This window comes from Nipponia nippon, unplaced genomic scaffold (genome assembly GCF_047370975.1).
Source record: "Nipponia nippon isolate SJK-2023a ecotype South Korea unplaced genomic scaffold, ASM4737097v1 scaffold_34, whole genome shotgun sequence".
NCBI classification, from domain to species: Eukaryota; Metazoa; Chordata; class Aves; order Pelecaniformes; family Threskiornithidae; genus Nipponia; species Nipponia nippon.
In genome coordinates this window covers 3,477,066-3,499,814 of record NW_028262352.1, presented here as the reverse complement: position 1 = coordinate 3,499,814, position 22,749 = coordinate 3,477,066, and the positions used below count along the sequence as shown (strand labels likewise).

The window sequence follows — 22,749 nt, the reverse complement described above, 5'->3', positions numbered from 1 at the left end:
TTAAAGTTTTCCTTCAGTGATGTTTTTGCTCCTCTTAAAGAGCAAAACATAGTTTTAAAACAAATATTGCCTTTCTCAGTATTTGATGTGTCATGCATGACACAGGTACAGTGCAAGGTACCTAGAGAAGCTTATGACACTAGAAATATTATGACACACCTTCTGTGTTGTATTTCCAATTAGCTCATTGTTTTCCCCCATACTCTACAGCAACAGCTATAAAGAGATATAGGAGCCCTTTCAAAATGCTCTTTACAATAATTTTAGCTGTTTCCATTAATAGAGTGCTCTTAAGGAAATGTCTACTCTCTCCATAAGCACACATAACTGCCATTGGATTTTGCAGGAGTTAGATAAGTGTATGAAGAGAATAAATCTTTAAAGCAAGTGTATGAAGAGAAAAAAAACCTTTAAAAAGGAGCAGTTTATAAAGATGACAGCTGCTGTTATGCATCTATTCAAACAAAACACAGCAAAATAAAGCACGGTTAGTGGTATTTCTATAGTACAGTACTGTATTTATTGTCAAATGAAAATATAGGGTTAACTGAGAGATGTATTTTTCTGCCCTCATACCCCTGCCACATTACACAGGCTGATTTCTATTTTTTCTAGGTAAGTAAATAATAGAGCTAAATACACATACTGTCAGAAAATGACTGAGCTGTTGTGGGGTTTTTTTTGCTTTAAGTATCTGCTTGAATTATACACATTTTTACTGGAAAAAGGGCAGCTTATATTCAAAAGTATAGTAAATACAAAGAAAAATTGAAAAGACATTTACTTTAATGGGTCTTCTTGAGTATAAATTCACCTTAATTTTGTGTATCAATCAGATGCTATTAGTAACAAATGCAATGTTTCTTTTAACCGCCTTTTTAAATGAAGGATCATTCTGAGATAGAAGTAAAGCCACTTTTAAAATGGAGTTTTTACTTGAGAATTATTTAAGCGACTCAGAATGTGGTTTTACTCAATATATTTTAAATACAAGCAGCATTACATTGTTCAACAAAACATGTTCATGACACAGCAATCACAAAGACCTTGGAATCACGCTACTGTGGTGTCACAAGCCAAACCATCCAGTCAGACTTATATACACCAGTGTCAATGCTTTAAATTACAAAAGAAAGTAATTGCCTAGTCCAGTCACCATCCCTTCCCTCACTCACTCTGCAATTTACTTGCTTAAGGCTGTTGTTCCTAGCAAAGGGTGGGGAGGGGAGCACAGAGTACTTATTTTTTAAACTTCGGCTACATGTGCTTTCAAACTGTGAGTAGACTGTGAACAGCACGGCAGCAGGCTGCTCTTGCACTGTTCACCATGTCCTTGCTGCGGCTCACTTCCTCCACTCCCCTCCCCAGGCCAGCTCTGCCTTCACAAAGAGCTGGACTTTTTGGATTGCTTGATCATGCTGGGGTGAAACTCGGTGTGGCGCCGGGCATGCTTTGTCAGGTGGTCGCTCCGCATGAACCGCTTCTCACAGAGGGGGCACCGAAACTGTTTTTCACCTGTGTGGGTTCGGTAGTGACGGGTGAGCTCATCAGAGCGAGAGAACTTTTTAAGGCAGCCAGGCCACGTGCAGGGGAATGGTCGCTCGCCTGCAGGGAGGAAAGGATGACAAGAAATTTAGGGGAGGGATATAAACACCAGCACATAAAAACTTTGCTGCAGCAGGACAGCTGAGGGATATGCTGCTGAGGGGAAAAGTTGCCTTTATTTCTTGCCATGGTGTCAGTGTCTGCAGAGCTGTTGATCACTTACTTCATCAGGTTTCAGTCTCACCTCTAGCAGAAGCCAAAACCCCCTCCAACCACGTGACACTCTCACTCTAGTACAAGTAATTCCAGTCTGGGAAGAACTGAGTGGGGAGGGGATTGGGAGAGCTGTGCAGCCCCAGGACTACAAATATGTACATCAAAAATGCTGTGGCTGTAGAGAGAAGGCCTATGCTCCCTCTCTTTTCCTTTCCCTTTCTCCCAGAAATCCAAGCTGCTCCACAAAATAAAGGACTCCCCTCAGTCTCTTAGATGGCTGATTTGAGGGCAAGAAAATTATCTCATTATTCACAGCTCTGTCAATACAAATGTTTGCTATGATGGTAAAGAACAAAACCAAACACCTTAACCTAAAATACACTGCACCTTTGTTTTAAAACCAAGGATGTGAGGAGTGAACAGTACTCACTATAATTTCCCTAACACCCCAAATCCCTGCAGTTCACCTCTTCGGGTTGCATGGGCCTTGCATATAGTCACAGACCCAATTCTTCCTGATCTGCAAAGCTGACTGTGGTGGGTTGACCTTGGTTGGCTGCCAGACCCCCACCCAGTCACTCTCTCACTCTCCCTCCTCAACAAGACAGGGGGAGAAAATAAGATGGACAAGCTCATGGGTTGAGATAAAGGTTGTTTAATGAGAAAAGCAAAGGCAAAAAGAGGCAGATGCCTCCCATCAGCAGGCAGATGTCCAGCCACTTCCTGGGAAGCAGGGCCTCAGTACGTGTAGCAGTTGCTTCGGAAGACAAACGCCTTAACCATGAATGCCCCCCCTCTTCCTTTCCATCAGGTTTTATTGCTGAATACGACGTCACATGGCATGGAATATCCCTTTGGTCAGTTTAGCTCAGCTGTTCTGGCTATGTCCCCTCCCAAGCTCTTGCCCACCCCCAGCCTACTGGCCTTTGGAGGGTGGTTTGGAGAGAAAGCCTTGATGCTGTGCTAGCACAGCTCAGCAGTAGCCAAAACACTGGCGTGTTATCAACATGGTTCTAGCCACAAATGCAAAGCACAGCATTATATGGGCTGCTATAAGGGCAGTTAACTCCATCCCAGACAGACCCAGTACAATCTCCACCCCTTATTCCATACCATTTGTGTTATGCTCAGGTCATTACACTGACTCAGTTATATGACACAGAAGGAAATGAAAACTTTTAAGTTTGCATGAAAGCTTTCAGTCACAGACATCACATGCCAGTACATTTTGATGCCTTAATTCCCTTTCTTAAGAGTCTCCTGAAGGGAATATAAATAACAGCTATGTGACAGCTATTTATAGTCAAACATGAAATATAAAAACTGTCCCAGGAGTGTTTCCAACTTGGAAGAGTTGGAAAGAAATTCAAGAACTCCAGTATTTCTTGATACTGTGAAGTTTGACACAACACAGAAGCTCACTTTACATTTACAGATCACAAAAAAAGGAGTCATTTACAAGCAAGTGTGCCTTGGAATAACTCCTCAGACACAGCAGCAGAGATGAAAGACCAGGCTAAAGACTTGAGGAATTAATAGCCCAGAAGCCAGGATGACAACTGGTAATAGAAAGCATTGCAAAGCTTTAGAGAGAAGAATGGGGGCGGAGGAGTGGGGGGAAAATCACTGATGGCATCCAGATGATGTGATGTCAAAGAGGAAGATGATGGACTAAATAAGCTGAGATTTAGCCACACAATGGGCCCTTAAAGCCCTAGTGAAATTCTCATAAGTAATGTAGTAATTTTAATGGTTTAGGCTTCTAATTATATGGTATTCCTTGACAGGCAGACTACTCTGTCCCAGAATGACCAGCATTTGGTAGTTTTAGCTAGATGAGTATGAGTTTGCACGTTAAGGCAGCCTCTTAGGCCAGCCACAGCATAGCCTGCTTCCTGTGCAATTTCTTTCCTCATCTCACAGCAAGACTGGCTCTTGGTCAAGGAAGAAGGAAGCAGAAATAGCAAAATGCCAATTTAGCCTGGTGCATTAACCCAGAGCAGGGTGGAAACATCACTGCAAGCCATTCTGACCTGTGGGTTAATTTTTACAGACGACTTGGCTTCCTGCTGTATGTTTTTAAACGTGGTTGGAAGCCTTTCAGAATAAGCACTGCCTGTATAGAAGAAATTAAAACTGTATATTTGCTCATTTACACATGAAGGCCATGATCACAGCTACAACCCAGGGCAACACTGGGAGCTGCACACAACCATATAGAGCACTTGTGTGATGGCACCATGCTAAATGGTCTCTTCTGGCTTTGCTCTGCTTGATGTCTGCACGTGACACTTGAGACAAACATTTCACTTGTACTGCTCTTTTACTCTCTCATGGTTTCTGTCACAGCTTCTTGAAGCAGGCATCAGTGGGAGGTGCAGAAAAGCTTTCTGGATCCCCCAGGGAGTGTGGGAGAAGTGCTATAAATCTTGCATGCATGGAGGCATCTAGTATATGGCTCTATATCAGGTACCTACACTCCAGAGCAGTGGAAAAGGTTCATGCATCCTGCCCCTTCCCCAGAAACAACATTTCTTATATTCTACCTCAGGACAGCTCTTCAGCCTGCAGAAATCCCTAATTCTATTAGAGAAAGATCAGGTATCTAGGCTGGATAACAAGGTGCTACCGACTTCTGTGCTCTAGTCAGACATTCCCCTCCCCCACATGTTTTCCCCTTAGTACTGCTAAGGCTTGAAATGAGCAGAATAAACCCTTAAAATGAAGTGATATTATGTACTATTTCCTTTGTTGTCAGTATGCTACTTATGTTTTAAAACACGCCTTAGCTTGGATTTCAACCAAGTGATGGAGGAATGGCCACTGTGATGTATCAACAATACCTTAAAACCATATGCGATAGGAACTGAACAAGAGATAAAATTTTATTCAAAAGACATATCCAGGGCGGCTTACAGAAGTAACAAATGAAACAAATTCATTTAAAGGTTATTGGAATAGGCGTCTGCAGAATTCCCATTCTTTGTACTGTTTGCCACCAGGGACGTAGTGGTGGACATAACAGCACAAGCTAACATTGGTTCTCCATAGATCTTTTCTGAAGTCTAAAGAACTCGCACTTCTGCATCAGATCCCATATGGATATAAAGTTATTGTGGATCCTTTTGATCTCTGCTCTCTTGCTCCAGTTGATCTTTTCTCCCTGTTCCTTCTCACATGCTCTCCCTCAAATAGAGAATTTTTAATTTCTCTGCAAGTTTAAACTCTGTATCTAAGCTGCTTTTTATGAGCTGAGGCAGGTAACTTTCCATTTTTTTCTGACTGGGGGGGGTCAATTATTTAGCTTTTTTTGGTCCTGCCCTGAGACATTCCAGATTTTCCACATTGTGGTCTTGTGCAGGGTTGGGGGGGGGGGGGGGGGAGGAGAAAAGAAAAAAGAATATAAAGTCTGCATTAGTAGATTCATTAATAGTACAGGTATTATACCCAATATCCTAATTCATTATTTGTCTTCTCACTACAAGACACTGTTTTAGATGTGGATGACTGAGGTTAGGAGCTGCAGTTCAGTGGCTTTAACAAAGATGACTTAATTTAGACAAGCAAGTGATAAAGAAATTCTGGACTGTCTTATTTTTCCAGAGGGAAAATTAAAAAGTGGTGTTTGAAAAAGCTGAAGACAAAATTGATAATCACACACTTAAGCTATTAAAGGTTTATAAAAGAACGTGCACTAGGACTGGAACAAACTGAGTGTCTGGTGCAAACTTATTTTTAAGTTCACTCCATGGTGTATTAACTTAATTTTATGTGAATTACTGGAATTATTTGAGCACTGACTTTACAGAAGACTTTCAGAAATTGCTGTTGGTGTGGATGGAAGTCTGGCCAAGATGAGTTGCTTGTTAGACTTGCTTTGTTTTTCTGGCTGACAGTAGCGAAGTTGGACACAGCCATGAGTCCAGAGTCTGGGATCTATGTTAGCTAATGCAGTTTGTTATCAAATAATGCTAATGATACTGCTTCACACATTAAATAGGAAGTCAAATGGACTGTAGTTGCAGCTGCATGAACAGACAGCTAATTAGACACCCTTGACTGACATATGTACAAAACAAGATACCATCAGGTACATGGTAGGACTGTGCTGCCTAGGATGCATAATAGCAACTATATTAAGTATCAAAACTGGAGAATGGTTCCAAGTTTGACTTATGGGATGCAGTGTCTGTACTCAGTTCCCATTCTGTGTCTAGCCATGTGACATGGCATAGCTGTAGCCATTATCTACTGCTGCAGGGACTTCCACCTCTGCCTGCAGCACCTGCCCTAAAATCCAGAGGTACAGAACTACAGCAGGGCTGATCCCTTCCTATCAAGGGATTTGAGGGAGCTGATGGGAAAGAGGGAGATGGAAAAGCACACAGCTATGGAAAGCTGAAATAAGGAAATCTTTTGCCATCAGGCAAGAGCAAAACTACTTAGGAAAACAGGACTGTTTGCATGAAGCCAGAGGGGGGAAGGGGAGAGAAAAAAAAAAAAAAAAAAAGAAAAAAAAAAATAGTATTCCCACAGCTTTAACACACAGATTCAACTCTGTGTGGTTCAAATCGGAGAATCTAGCATACCTTCTTGTCTTTGTCTTCCAAGATCCTTCTGAAGCTCTCTGGCTGCTGGAACTTGAACTTGAACTTTCCAAAGAAATCTTGGTATCCTGAAAAGATCTGGTCCTGAACTACAATCCTTGACTTAGACATGACCACAATAAGCTTTTTTTTTCTTCTTCCTGTGAACCCACTCAGCCACCACTCCTGTGTTTCTCAGTGTCTCACAAAGTATCACAGGTTCTGTAGATGGATGAGTGCAAAGATCATGGTCCAGCTTAATGCAGGAAAAAAGATGGACAGGCTTTCTTCCTTGCCTCAGAATAGCTGTTATCTCAGGCCTCTCTTACTTTTGTCTTCCAGTGTCCTTGTTTCCCCCACACACTCTGAATGAGCAGTTTCCTGTGGGACGTGTGGACACTCATTCAAAATCCAAGATATTCTGATGAAGATGAATCTCACAGGCATCTGTACACCCACTTCTGAGCAGTGAACTGGAGGCATTTCAAGCAGCCTTTTTCCTCTTCTGAGAGAGTCCAATATTGGATCATTAAAACATGGCAACCAAAGCTACAGATGCTGGTAAGAAACAAGATCAGCAGTGAGGATGGTATGTACTATTTGTATAAAACAAGGACTTCTAGAACACTTAAACCTCAACCAGCTAGTCTTGCAATGGATTTAACAGACCCCTAATCAATGTCAGGTGATTACAGGATAGGCAATGGATGGATAATTTGCATCAATAAGTTTATTCCACCAGTACTCAGGACTTAACATCACAGGTTGATTAAAGTGTTAAAAATGCCACCTTCAGCAAGTAGACTGCTCTGACATCCTCAAAACCACCACTCAACAGCTACTTACATGTGCAGGTGTTTGAGTTTCTTTCAAAAAAAACCCCAAAAACCCAAAAAAACCCAAAAACAACCAAACAAACCCAAAAAACCCAAAAACAACCAAACAAACCCAGATGCAAAACCACCCACTAAAACCCAGCTCTACTGAGCTGTTGGGAATCCTAGCTCATGCCTGAATCCCAGTGAGACTCAATCTTGCTATTACCCCCATCTGATACAGTGTCAGATGTAAGGAACATCCTTGTAGCTTCTCTACTGGATTATATTAGCTGCTTGGCAGAAAAGGACCTGGGGGTGTTGGTTGACAGCTGGCTGAACATGAGCCAGCAGTGTGCTCAGGTGGCCAAGAGGGCCAATGGCATCCTGGCTTGTATCAGGAATAGTGTGGCCAGCAGGACCAGGGAGGTGATAGTGCCTCTGTACTCAGCACTGGTGAGGCCTCACCTCGAATACTGTGTTCACTTTTGGGCCCCTCACTCCAAGAAGGACATTGAGGTGCTGGAGAGTGTCCAAAGAAGGGCAACAAAGCTGGTGAAGGGTCTAGAGCACAAGTCTTATGAGGAGCGGCTGAGGGAGCTGGGGCTGTTTAGCCTGGAGAAGAGAAGGCTGAGGGGAGACCTTATTGCTCTCTACAGCTACCTGAAAGGAGGTTGTAGCGAGGTGGGGGGTCGGTCTCTTCTCCCAAGTAACAAGCGATAGGACAAGAGGAAACGGCCTCAAGCTGCACCAGGGGAAGTTTAGGTTGGATATTAGGAAAAACTTCTTCACAGAAAGGGTAGTCAGGCATTGGAACAGGCTGCCCAGGGAAGTGGTTGAGTCTCCATCCCTGGAGGTATTTAAAAGATGGGTAGACGTGGTGCTTGAGGACATGGTTTAGTGGTGGACTTGGCAGTGCTAGGTTAACGGTTGGACTTGATCTTAAAGGTCTTTTCCAACCTTAACGATTCTATGATTCTATGATATCCCTCCCAGTATGCCTTAGAAAAGGCTTTATTTGGGGACTGTGCTCCCTTATATCTATCAGTCAGGAAAGCTACCTGGGAGATGAAAGACCCCACCTGAGAGTTCACACTTTTCATAGCCGAGAGAAATATCCTCAGCAATAGACTCTCAGGTACTCTGGGGCAAGTCTCCACCTCTTCTCCTTTTCCATCTTTTCTCCATTTGAACTTCCTCCATTTTGCAGTAATATTTAAATATTAACTGAGCAATGGAGAGAGACCAACTCATAGCATGGTGCTTAGGGCACTTACCTGGTATTGAGAAGCACTGGGTTTAGGTTCCTGTTCCATCTAAATAATTAAATGCTTGTTAAAGAGGAACAGCTTCAACAGGGTAAGGAGCAGAAACTTTCTCCGATCAGAGGGGTCTCTTTCTAAAATCCACAGAGCAGGGACTTGAAAACTGGTCTTTCAGCTACTGATGGCATTTTCTAATTACTGAACTACTGGGTATAATAGTGTTATGGAACTTGTCCCCTCCCTCCTCTCTAGCACAAAGAGGAATGACTTGGCATAGGCACTTTGCTTCAGAAGAAAGTTCATGGTTAGGCATCCTGAGCAAAGATAGGACCATCTTTCTCTCCAGCCTGGAGTCAGGCACTGAACTACCGACACGCTAACACAGACAGCCCTATGCACAGCTAGGGCTCCCTCTTTGAGGTGCTTGGCTCTCCTTATGCATTTGGGTTGCAAAGGAAGACCTTTCTTCAGATTTCACTTGGTGACCTGGCTCTGCAGAGATCAATGTTGCAAGCATCTGTGGGGCTAGCTGAAAGTAACCACTGTTACAGGCACTGTTACTGTTAGTGCCTGTAGGGCCTACCACAACCAGGTGGACAACGGCTAAGCTCAGCTTGCTTAGAGCAAGCATTGTCCTCACTGCAGTGTACTCTTCTGTTCTCTGAAGATGTGTGTAAAGGAGGTTAAGTGGTGGTTATCTTATCAAGTTGCTCATGTACAGACAAGCTTGTGGCCAGAAACACACATGCCTTCTGTCCATCTTTGATGAAACTGAGGTACATTACTGGTCTCAATTTTATGTGTATTCAGAAAGATAATATAATTTTGATTATTTTAATATTATTTCATTAGTCAATATTTCAACAGACTCTTCCTTCAAGTTTAAGGTATTTATAGAGTGTTCTCAGGCTATTCACAGTCACCATAGCTTACATCTAGGTGATAAACTACATTACCACAAATAAACATTTGATGTGTGCTTTACCATCACTACCCCAGAGTTTGGCCTTTTAATCTTAACTTGGCTTCTACCTGCTCTTGTGGCTGCAGGTTTGGGAGCTCTGTGAGGAAATGAATGACAGTGTGGTACAGAACAGCACTGCAATTAATGAAGGGCAATGATCATTCCCACATGGATCCTAACACCTAGGAGTGCAAGAGACACAAACTTAAAAAAAGCACAGGTGATGCCTACCACATGGTCTTCAAGATCATAAAACAACAGCATGCAGGAACTCAGTAGAGCTGCATTTTCAATACATCCATCTGGCAACAGGAGTCACATCCTTATGGGCAATGCCTGCTCACTGCTTCTCTCCTACATGTGTACTTCCTTACATGGATTGAATTAATATAACCCATGCAAGCTTTTCTGGGGTGTTTTCCCCACTGTGAAACATACAGTCACTTAACTTTATTTTTTGAAACAGAAATAAACCACAACTGAGTCAGGCAACACTGGATTTAATCTTTATGATTTTTGCCTACCTTGCTCAGCTAGCAAGGCTTCCAGTCAATATGATCATATTTCTCCAATACCTGGAAATACGCCTATTAGAACTCTAGGAATTTGCATGTTTTTATGAATCCTTGAGAAGAGGGGTTGCAGACAAAGGTCTGGGTTTAGCAAAAATGTCCTGCTGGCTCCATTTTCTGCTCTTCAGTCTTACTGTAAAGGAACTGGCAATGTGTCATTGCAGTGCATAAATTTCAGATTATGCTCACATAAAATACTCAAAAAAGCTCAAGCAGAGGACTGCCAACATATCTGTATGTGTACAGTCTGTCAATCTAGTGATAATCTAGAATACAAATAACAAAGCGGTAGAGTCATAGAATTGTGGAATCATTTAGGTTGGAAAAGACCTTTAAGATCATCGAGTCCAACCGTTAACCTAACACTGCCAAGTCCACCACTAAACCATGTCCTCAAGCACCATGTCTACCTGTCTTTAAAATACCTCCAGGGATGGGGACTCAACCACTTCCCTGGGCAGCCTGTTCCAATGCTTGACAACCCTTTCGGTGAAGAAGTTTTTCCTAATATCCAGTCTAAACCTCCCCTGGCGCAGCTTGAGGCCGTTTCCTCTTGTCCTATCGCTTGCTACTTGGCAGAAGAGACCGACCCCCACCTCGCTACAACCTCCTTTCAGGTAGTTGTAGAGAGTGATAAGGTCTCCCCTGAGCCTCCTTTTCTCCAGGCTAAACCACCAAACTAAACTGATATGGCACCTGGATCAATGCTATTATATCTATATTGCAGCACTAATCAGCTGCTGTGTGTGTCTTTCCCTTCTACCAGAAATGCTCCTCAGATTCACCTTGTAGAATGGCCATCTATGGATCCATGCTTCTGCCCACAACCTACTACTAACTATCAATTGGAGTAAAATGTCAGAAGAGTTTAAGGGTATATCAACTGCCTAATGTTACAAATTTTGTATTGTTTGGACCTGATTTACAAGATGGCAGTTGGCTATAAAACCTAGTGTAGAGGGAAAACTTTTCATACAACAGGATTTTTTGTGCATCTAACCTTAATTAGAGTACCTGATGTAGACATGAACTTCCCACCAAATTGTAGCACTAAATTTTGGGAAGTGTCTGGAATTTACACACCCCCACCCCCACACCCCCAGGTGAGTTAACTTCTAAAGGGCCTGTAAGAGGCATCTCACAAACTAACATCATGGTACTTTCTCTATTCCTCTTTTCTAACCAGGAGGATCTGCTATGAGATGCCATATGCCCTTTAACTGGCTTGCCTTCACACCATCATAGCAAGTGTACATTCTTTAATTTAGTTTCTCCTGCCATTCTTTTCCTTTCTTTTGGTATCTTGTCCTTTGCTCAATGTTCCCTGCCCAGGCCTTCTGGCTGATTGCTTATTTACTCTCATATGTCTGTATTTTCCCTGGAGATCCTCTGGTCTGCACATCCTCCTCTGTTAAGTTCTCCCCCCCTCATTTTTGAGGCTAAGATAAACCTACATATTACTGGCCATATCAAACCTCTAAAACTACCTATTTAAAGAAGTCTTTGCATTTTCAAGTTAATCCTCTGCATATCTGCTCTTACTTTCAGGGCTCTGGTCTTGTGCACATCTTGCCTATGTCTGGGCTTTTTTCTATGCTCAGAAAGCCCTCAGGGGAAGTCTGCAAGACTTGCCCATGCCACCTCAATACTCAAGACTGTTGTGCAGAAAGACCACTCTTATAATCCATCCTGCTACTACCAAACTCGATCAGAGTTCACCTGTCCTATTCTCATAATACTACCTAAGTATTATGAGACTAAGGTAAGGTCACTTCATATTTCATGTCCTCCACCTGCCCTCCAGACAAACAGGTTTTGGCTTGTGAGCTTTGGGAAAACACCATCTTTTATCTTCTACTCAAAGTGCCACGTACCTCAGAGATGCTATGGGAAACAGTTCACACAATCTTACCCGTAATAGTGTTCCTGTCCAAGACATCAGAATTTAAATAATAAATTCCACATTACTTTTGGATAGTAGTGATAAGAAAGGAAAGGCAGAAGTTTAGTTTCAGCGATAGGCTTGTCCTTGTATCACAGACTTTTGCAAGTTCATAAATTTTGAATTTAGGTATACATCCAAGATAGAATGAAGAAGTACCCAATTACATCACAGAAACACAGGGGGTTTGGCAAGAAATGAAAGGCCTACCTTCTGGAAGAGAGTTCAGACTTCTTTAACTTCCTCCTGCAAATCCTATTCTAAGTCATACTGAGTTCAGTGGGAATGGTGGCACAACCAAGGGCTGCTTGCCTAAGTAGGATGTGCAGCACCATCCACTGACTTTTTTGTTAAGATCACCACAGAAGACAGTTTTAGATGGATGTGCTGGGTCTGGTTGGGATGGAGTTAACTTTCCTCATAACAGCCCATATAGTGCTGTGCTTTGCATTTGTGGCTATAACCATGTTGATAACACACCAATGTTTTGGCTACTGCTGAGCAGTGCTCCCACAGCATCAAGGCTGTCTCTCCAAATCCCCCACCTGGCTCAAAGGCCAGTAGGCTGGGAGTGGGCAAGAGTCTGAGAGGGGACATAGCCAGGACAGCTGACCTAAACTGACCAAAGGGATATACCATATGATGTCACGCTCAGCAATAAAATTTCAGGGAAAGGAGGAGGAAGCAGGGACATTCATGGCTATGGTATTTGTCTTCCCAAGCAACCATTACACATGTTGAGGCCCTGCTTTCCAGGAAATTGCTAAACATCTGCCTGCTGATGGGAAGTAGTGAATGAATGCCTTATTTTGCTTTGCTTGAGCACACAGCGTTTGCTTTCCCTATTAAACTGACATTATCTCGATCCACAGGTCTTCTTGCCTTCCTTCTATTTTCTCCCCATCCCGCAGGAGAGGGGAATGAGAGGGGCAGGGTAGCTGTTTGGCTGGGGTCAACCCACCACAGTCTTCTGGAAATTTAGCTAGACTCAAAGGCTCAAGCAAACAGTTATTATACAGATAGTTTTGGTCTCTGAAATACTTAATATCTTCCGACCAACAGGTTTACAGAATTACTAGTAAGATACAGACCTCTAACCTCTGAACATCAAGTCTTCGGTCTTCTAACTTTATTTGCTCTTTCATGTCTCATTTTCTGTTAGCTGACCAAATATGGTCCAGTGAATTTTTAGATTCTCAACATTATACAGCACAAATCAGAATTCAGAGCTTTCCACCTTGCTTAGTTAGCATCCATGAGTAAAAAGTCATGTTGGTCCGAGCAAGATCATAGGTGTGAACCAAAGTCCTAAAGTCATTGTCCAAGATTGAGAGACTGAGGTTGAATATTAAAATTTTAAGACCAGGAAGTTTTTAATTGATAGCTGTGTACCTACTTCAACTAAAGGCTACAAAGTAGCAAGAAACCAAATTGATGGCCTGATTAAGTGGAAGGTAGATGGAAGGGATTCAAAAATCTGAGATGAGATAAATGATTTTTTTTAAAAAATGGTACTGAGGAGGGAGCATTAACACTCTGCAATATATAGTTATGAATAACTCTGGAGGCTCAATCAAATCCCACTGTTGCTATGGAATTGTTCTGCCATTTATAAAAAGTAATTACCATTAGCAGCATCATTAGTATTTCAGTTGGTTACTAGTAACTGTTTACATTAGAAAGCTCTCAAAGTTTATTTACTGCTGCATTTTTGTAATGTTTTTAATCACACAGAACTACAGTGAAGGTACATTAGTGTGTCCAAGTTAAGCATTTAATACTTGGAGTTATGTGCCACCCACAAGCGAGTGGCCTTTGTAAGCCTCATACCACTTCAGAAGATACTTAGAATTATATTGCATACAGCAAGCAGTGTGGGTTGTACAGTATATTAATTTTAATGTTAACACCCAAAATGCTATCCCAGTTGATGTCTATTTTGGTCCCCATATCAGGGCAGGTATTTGAGCACTAAGTAGAAGTGATACTAATATATTTCCTTTGTCATTTGTGAGCCAAAGTTTTGCAAGGCATCAGTTACCTTCAGCCTCCAAAAGAGGATTTGAGCTGAAATCTTTGAGTTGATAACACAATAATCCCTAGGGTAGGTATTGAGGTTATTTAAGGGTCATCACTGACCATCTTCTTTCTTTGCTCATGGAGACAGTCTTAACTCCACCTAAATGCAGAGTCCATCACTGAACCACATCCAGTAATCCTCCTCCTCCTGACCTCTTGAGCCAAGCACATAACAGATCTCCTAGTAGGGCATAGGTAGATAACCAACTCCAGGTCTCTTCCTTTGCAATACAAATATAGCTAGATGAACAGGCAAGTTAGAGCAATAGAAGTTTAGCCAGTGTTCAGATTTGACCATGCCCTACTCAGACTGCACTAAATACTAAAGCAATAACTTGCAACATGTTCCCTCAGTGATAAGTTCATTTTTTACTTCACCACTTACTATCACTGCCAATATACAAAATCCAGAAGTCATTTACAAAACAGATATGAAGCACGTGGCAGTGTGTTTCCTTTGATCCATGCCTTTCCTTACTCATACACAGCCCTTTAATCTGGAGAAATTAAAAAAATTCTACAATTACTATGCTCTTAATTGTTAGGCAGAACCAGAGGAAATAAGAGTTGCTGCAGAAGATTTTTTTTAATCACTAAGTTTCCATTTTGCCACACCCTCTAAACTGCTTGGGAGAGTACATGGGTATTAAAGCACAGAGACTTATGAATGAAGCCCTTGTGAAAAATGCCATCTCAGCTGAGATGGGTTATGATAACAGGAACAGCTAAGCAGAGAAGCCGCCAATCCCATATGGACAGTGGCTAAATCCTCTAAGTTGAATGAGCCACATCTAGGGAGTACAAGTTAACCTGCTTGTATCATTTACAAAGTAACCTAAGTCCCTGAAGAAAGTCTCTTCCATGGGGAGTCTGTGGGGCCGATACAGGTTTTTAAGTTGCATACTTTTGGAATTTTCCCCTTAAGTTCATTTGGTCCTTCACCTGCTTGAGGGGGTCTGCCAACAAAAGCCAAAAGGTGTAATTTATCACCGTGCATGGGAGGGGAGATGTGGCCTCCCCTTTGCAAGGAGCTATGCCAAGATTTAACAGTTCACTTCACATAGCCCAGAAGTGAGACAGAGTATGGTGCCAACATACAACACAACCATCCTACACTTCAGTATTCAAGCCATTACTAGGATCCTGAAACATCCAGTTTCCCTGGCATGAAGTAAAACTTAAAGTTACTAAGGGCTATCAAAACACAGAGTGCAAAACTGATGAATTAAACCTGGCTTCAAAAAGATAAAAACAGTAGTTGAGTGTTACCAAATATACATCCTTTCAAAGAACAGCAGGAGAGCTTTTTTTTACCCAAGGCCACCAATTTATTTTTAGGAAATGGGCCAAAAACCTTTACAACTGCAAGCGAGCAAAATGCCATTAGTGTCTCTGAAACTTGCTCATTTATATGAGCAGAAAGTTTGCCTCTGTGTTCTTTCAGAGCTTAATACTCTGAAAAGTAGCGAGGATTTCCTTACATTCAAAATATGCTCAGCATCTTCATATAAAGCTGCTCTGCCACAGCCAATATTATAGTAAACATCTGCATTGGGTTTACATGGCAAGGTTTTGGTAGCGGGGGGGGGGGGGGGGGGGGCACTGCAGGGGGGGCCTGTATAAGAAGAGATCAGGGGCTGCTCCTGTGCCAGACAGAGGTGGTTTCAGCCAGCTCCAAAATGGACCCACCACTAGCCAAATCTGAGCTAATCAGCCATGTTGGTAGTGCCTCTGTGATAACATATTTAAGAAAGGGTAAATGAATGATGTGCAGCAGCTGTGAGAGAGAAGAGTGAGAAAATATGAGAGAAACAACCCTGCAGACACCAAGGTCAGTGAAGGAGGAAGTCAGGGGAAGGAGGTGCTCCAGGTGCCAGAGCAGAGATTCTCCTGCAGCCTGTGGTGAAGACCATAGTGAAGCAGGTTGTCTCCCTGCATCCCATAGAGAGGGCCATGCTGGAGCAGGTAGATATGCCCTGAAGGAAGCTGCAGCCTGCGGAGAGCCCACGCTGGAGCAGGCTCCTGGAAGGAACTGCAGCCTGTGGTGAGAAGCACATACTGGAGCAGTCTGTTCCTGATGGACTCTACCCTGCAGAAAGGACCCATGCTGGAACAGTTCTTGAAGGACTGTATCCCATGGGAGGGACCCCATGCTAGAGCAGGGGAAGAGCATAAGGAGGAAGGAGCAGCAGAGACAAAGCATTACAGACTGACTGCAACCCCTATTCCCCATCCCCCCTGTGCTGCTTGGGGTGGGGAGGAGGTAGAGAAGTCAGGAACAAAGGAGTGAAGGTGAACCTGGGAAGAAGTGGGTGGCAGTGTTTGAGGTTGGGTTCTATTTATTTATTTATTTATTTTAAAGGTTTTGGGTTTTGTTTCCTCACTGTCCTACTCTATTTTTAATTGGCAATAAATTATTAATCTTCCCCAAGTAGAGTCTGTTTTGTCCATGACTGTAATTGGTAAGGAATCTCCTTGTCCTTATCTTGATCCATGAGCTTTTCCACCTTGTTTTCTCCCCCTGTCCTGTTGAGGAGAGGGAGTGAGAGAGCAGCTAGCTAGGGATCTGGCAGCCAGCCAGAGTTAACCTACCACAGCATCTATAATGAAAGTGACTGTCACATAACTAAGAAACTTATGTGCTGTAGCGCTGGATCAGAAAGTCCAATTCAAGAAGCTCATAAATCAATACAGCAATCTTGGAATATCAGTCACCAACAGCTTCTCTTCAAGCTGATCTGTTTACCAAAAATGTATTTCACTTTCCAAAGGTTGCTACCTTTCTAAAAAACAAGATTTTCCACAAGACTTGCTCTTCTGCTCCTTGCCTTTTTCTTCCTTGGGCTTTCCTCCACTAATTGCCAGCCCTTTCACACCAGGGTTATTGGAGGAGCTGAGCTGGGTTCTTCCTTGAGGATTCAGGAAGCCCACAGGGGTGCGGGAGGACGAACCACACCCTGCTGCCGCAGCTCTGCCCAGGGCAGCCGGCCCCACTCACCCCCCGTGGTGGCAGGCGGCCTGCTCACCGGCCGCTAGCCTGGCAGACACCGCACCCGACCAAACTGCACTATTTTAGACAACCCCGAGGGCTCTCGGCCAGATTTACGGTACCACCGACGTAGGGCTCACATGGGACCCCCCTCCACAGGCTCCCCACCCGAAATGTGGGAGGAGAAATAAGTGATATTGCGGCAAACGATCCCCACAGGGTTCACCCGAGGACAAGCAGCTCCCTCGAGCCCCGCCCCCGCCCCCCCCGCGCGCCCGCGGCTTGCCTGTGTGCACTCGGTAGTGGGCTTTCAAGTGGGAGGACTTCCCGTAGACCTTGCCGCAGCCGCTGTAGGGGCACTTGTGCCGCTTCTCAGCCACCAACTTCCTCTTGGGGGGCACGGCGTCGCGCAGGTGGGGGGGCTGCCCCGGCGCTGAGTTGCATGCTGGGCTCGACCCCGGCTCTGTAGTCGCGTCACTGTCAGAGCCCACGTCCTCGTCCGGGCTCTCCACGTTGCCGCTGCAGACGGAGGGGACGGGCAGGGGCCGGTACTTGTTCAGCTCCAGGAGGCTCTTGGCGATGGTCACCAAGGTGCAGTAGTCCTTCCAAGCGTCACGGGGGTCGCACAGCTCCTTTCCAACCTGCTCCTCTCCTGGCACTTTCAGCCGTGCTGCCTCGGGCACAGCAGAGCGGTTGGAGATGGACACCAGGCACTGGGCAGCCACGAAGTCCATGTAGGCGACGGCCGACATGGTACGGGAGCAGCCCCGCCGCCGCCGTGCACAGTCCCACTCCCGCTGCCAGCTGTGCTTCACCAAGTCCCCAGGTGGCACAGGGCACCTCAATACACTCCCTTGGGGCCTGCCGCACTGTCACGCCAGGTGCTGCAAGCCATGGTCTGCCAACCGCTGGAGGGTCAGTCTAATATTGGGCAGGGTGCCGCTGGGACAAGGCTGAGAGACACAGCTGCCAGAGCCAACCTCGAGTAGTTCACTAGGGGATATTTAATAAAAGAAAACGCGAGGGGAAAAAAAATTTCAAATTGCCCCCAGGGCTCGTCTTTCACACACACACCCCCCAAGGCAATATTCAGCAGACGGAGGGCAGTGCTGAGGAACAGCGCTTCGTCGGCCCGGGTCTGGCGACAGCGGCGGACGCCGAAGCGCGGCCGCTAGTAGAGAGGAAACTGCTGGCTGCCCCGCGCACTCCTCAGGAACGGCCGCGCCAAATCCCATCACGTTAGGTTCGGAGCCCCCCCCATCGGCCAACAGACAGCACAAATCAACTCTGTTTACCTTCTTGCCTCTTTCACTCAGATGAGCCTTTTTGCATGGAGGGTGTGTCCACCAGGCGGCAGACCCACCAATCCCTGTGCTCTCTCCCCAGACCGCGTGCTACTCTGGGTGCCTTGGCGCGCCCGGTTAAAAGGGCGATGATGCGAGGGGAGCGAGAGGAGGGGGATCCACGTCTCCCTCGTCGCAGCCTCTCCGAGGCTCGATTCGCACCATCGACCCCGCACCCTCCTATGTGAGGGGTGTGCAGTCCTGCCGGCAGGCTGCGGGGGGCAGCCGGGGCGGCCGGCGCCGCCGGCGCCACGCGGCATCGAGAGGGTTAAGTGTCTCGCTAGAAATCCTCCAGTCCCAGCAACCAGCCGGCTAATGAAAAGTGAGCCGGCTGATGTCACTGGCAAGGGCTCGGCTAATCAGAGCGAGGTTCCTAAGGATGTGCAACCTTGTAAACCTGGTGGGCCGGTCGCAGCCCTGCGGGCCAAGCGGCTCACTCAGGTGCTCAAAAACCTCCAGCCGACTCTTCTGTAAAACTAGAAGGCCTTCTCTCCACCCAATACAAGAAAGCACAAGTTTAGAGCAATGTAAAATTACTTAATGAGTAACTTTTGTATGCATTCATATGTGTGTTTTTAGTCGACTTCCTGACTTTCCATCTGTAGGAATCTCGAGTTTCATTTCTCCCTGCCAGGAAAAAAGCAGCCATGCCACAGGCATCTCTCTATCTCCTCGAGGAAACAGGATCAGCACAAGTTTTTTGAATGAACCTGCTGCTGCACATACATTCCCTCACAGAGAGCTGCAAGAGACTGCTCAGGTCACTGTGCAGTGGATATGAAGTAAAAACAGGTCCATGGTGCACGGGCCATTCCTTGGCACCCTTTGACATACCTAAATCTTATGTAAAGGATCAAAAGTCATGTTATCGCACAAGATGGGCCCGTTGTTACCTGGTGTGCAATAAGCCAATCTACACACAGAGTTGAGATATCGATTTATTTCATGTCTGCGCAGAGATAGGTGCTAGGTGGTAACTCCACAAAGCTAGCACCCCTTGGTTAATGTACAGTGACGTTTTATACAATCCGAGTAGCTGTTATCAGTGTTTTTACAATTCCGCTTATTCATCCTTGCTTCTATTGGTTCTCACAAGCCTTGTCTCCACTTAAAGGTACAGTGTGTTTTAAATTTACAGCGCATGCTCAGTGGGCAGGGGTCTTTGCTTGGGCCGGGGTGCTAGAGGTGGTTTTTTTGCTTTTTAATATTTGCTATGTTAATTTATATAATTAAATTAAATTTATATTATATTATATTATATTATATTATATTATATTATATTATATATTAATTTATATAATAAAATTTACTATGTTAATTAGGATAGTTCACTCATGGTTCAAGTGATCCTCACTTAGGCTTTATCAGCGGCCTTGTTTTCTCATGCTTATCTTGGTATTTCCTTGCTAGACTGTTTTTTGGTATCCTCCTGTTTCTTCCCTCAGGCCAGGTATCTCCAACAATCCGCTGACTTAATCCTTGTGTGGCAACTTCTCAGCCCCATGACCGGGAGACTCCTCTTTATCAGTCTTTTATTTCTTCTTCAACTGTTCCTAATTAGAAGTCCCTCATTAAACTACTTCTGTCAATTCCAGGATGCTGACTACAGTCACACTTATAATATCATCACTGGGAGAGAAGAGGAGGGCTCCAGTCTATTGCGAATACAGTAGGGTTGGGCAGAGTGGACTACTTCCTCTGTTACAGAGGAGGTAAAAAGCTAAACAACCTCAATAGTCTCCACAAGTCTGTTGTGGGGAAAGTTTCTTCCTGGACAAATTGTTGGTAACTGGTTCAACCCAAAGTGCATGGGAAAAACTACAAATCGGGTATCTGAGGAATATTTTAATGCACTTTTGCACCCTATCTTACATCCCTCTTCTAGTCCTATGCTTTACAGGAATAAAAGAAACTTCCCTCCTGCCAGTGCCATTTCACGTATCTTCCTTTCAAAACCCCCAAGCCCAAGAAGTCAAGTTTTGCAACAATGCAGAAAAAAAGGTACTTCCTGGGCCCTGCAAACAATCAGCAAAAAAAACCCAACCAAAAGTAAAAAAAAAAAAGAGCGTAGGACTTCAATGTAGATTCAGTGCAAGAAACAGGAATCCACTTTCCTTTCAAAGCCCCTTAAATTCAAACACCTGGTAACATGACTTATTTCAGAGAAGTGTAAGAAAGCCAGTGGCAAAATAGTATGCCTTTAGATATATGCTTATTTGTAATACCTGTTTTGAAGGTCAGAGCATCATCCATTGTCTCCATCCCTGGAGGTATTTAAAAGAAGGGTACATGTGGTGCTCGAGGACATGGTTTAGTGGTGGACTTGGCAGTGATAGATTAACGGTTGGACTCGATGATCTTAAGGGTCTTTTCCAACCTTAACGATTCTATGATTCTATGAAATATGAGCCGAGAGCACTCCTTGACGCTGAGAACTCAGCAGTCATTGTCCAGTCTCAATCTGTCTAGTCATGCATTCATCTTCATCTTGTTTTTTATAGTTGTCAAAATGCTTGAGTGTCTTGAGGGGATCTGAACAACGCAACAGATGATAACAAAACAAATCAAGGGTTGTTTACTGTGATTTTCAGGACTCAGACATTAAACAAGTCTTTTCTGTCTGTTTGTGAGACTGCATGCCATTAAAGTTATCACCTGCCTTTGCTACTGTGTGGTGAGCAGCCAAACTCCCACCCAGCTGCTCTCTCCCTCCTCCTCCTCAACAGCACAGAGGGAGAAAATAGGATGAAAAAGCTTGTGGGTCAAGACAAAGACTGGGAGATTGCTTACCAGATACCGTCACAGGCAAAACAGACTTGACTTGGGGAAAATTAATTTAATTTATTGCCAACTAAAATAGATTTGGATAGTGAAAGACAAAGACAAAAAAATTAAAACACCACCTTCCCCCCACCCTCCCTTTCCCAGGCTTCATTCCCAACTCCTCTACCCACCCCACGGTCCAGGGGGGATGGGAGGTGGGACATTATGGTCAGTACATAACAGTTCCTCTCTGCTGCTCCTTTCTCCTCACACTTTTCCCCTTCTCCAGTGTGGTTCCTCTCCATGGGCTGCAGTCCAGCCAGGGAAAATCTGCTCCAGCGTGGATTCTCCACGGGCCACAATTCCTTCAGGAAATATCCAACTGCTCTACTGTGGTCTCTTCCAAAAGCTGCAGGGGAATACCTGCTCCAGTGCCATGGAGTACCTCCTCCCCCTCCTTCTCTGACCTCAGTGTTCACACTGCTGTTTCTCACTCTCTCCCCACCCCTCACCATATGCCTGTGTGGTGTTTTTTGCCCTTTCTTAAATACGTTTTCACAGAGGCACCACCAACTTCTCTGACTGGCTCATCTTTGGCCTGCAGTGGGTCTATTGTGGACTCAGCTGTGTCCAGCACAGGGCAGCTCCTGACCTCTTCTCACAGAGGCCACCCCTGCAGCCCCCCACCCCCCAACCTTGCCACATACACCCAATACAATACTGTTATTCAGTAGCATTATTCAGTTCACTTTTTATTCTGTCTTTCTGAGGAAACGAAATGTATGTTGCCATGCTATCTGTCCACCTGTTTTTCTGTTTATTTGGCTCATAACACCTCTGAGCCCATTAGCCAGTTTCAAGTGAATTTCATATTGAAGATATGAACTTCCTTCAAATTTAGTGAAAATAGGTGTTAAGCAGAGAAGAGAGAAACCCCTTTAGTACCTTCACTGAGGACATAGTTGAAGTATGAGCTTGCTCTTTGTTAGACATTCAGATATCTTGACAAGAGCCCACGCTTTGAACATACACCATAGGAGACCAGGATTCCTTGGTTCCACTGCTCAGGGGACTTTTATTATCTTATAAAATGTTTTTACTACTTTTTTGCCAATATAAGCCACAGTTAGCAAACAAAAGTAAGGTTGGTTAAAGTAGTTTCCTATCATCCAGAAAAGCTACCTTCTCTACCCAAATAACATATCCTTCACCTCCATCCATTCTGGCAAATATATAGAGCTTATAGCATGCTGTCAGGGTTAACTGACTTTGACTCTATAAGAGTAGAAGGAAAAATGATTTTCTGGACCAAGTATTATTAAAAAAAAGGGAAGGAACTTGCTATCATCCATAAACCATGAATACCAAGACATGAAGCGTGTTAGTTTGTGTATTTTTCTGTTTCTCAAGTGTCAGGAGAGAGCATAATGGGGAAACACTCTGCCTTTGAAATTATTTGCATAGACATTTATAAAGCATTAATCAAAGTAAAACCAGGGTGCCTCTAAAATCTTTGTATAGATATAAAAGTACTCCTGTCAGACAGAGGAGTTTTACTTTTCTTTTATCAGTGGTGAACTGAGGCCCAGCAAGACTGAGCTATACGTAACCTGAGGTCACTAAGGCCTTATAACAGGCAAAGAATCAGTCAAACCTCAGTTTCCTCAGTT

General features: G+C 44.2%; 1 protein-coding gene across 1 annotated transcript; it reads right to left on the bottom strand.

Annotated features, from left to right (window-relative positions):
• Nucleotides 1–929: 929 nt before the first annotated feature.
• LOC104008509 (KLF transcription factor 9) lies at nucleotides 930–18,293 on the bottom strand. Its single transcript, XM_087770928.1, has 2 exons — nucleotides 17,260–18,293; nucleotides 930–1,605 (listed from the first exon to the last, which is right to left on the bottom strand). The coding sequence occupies exons 1-2, from the start codon at nucleotides 17,723–17,725 to the stop codon at nucleotides 1,382–1,384; spliced, it is 690 nt and encodes a 229-aa protein (XP_087627054.1). The 5' UTR covers nucleotides 17,726–18,293; the 3' UTR covers nucleotides 930–1,381.
• Nucleotides 18,294–22,749: the final 4,456 nt, after the last annotated feature.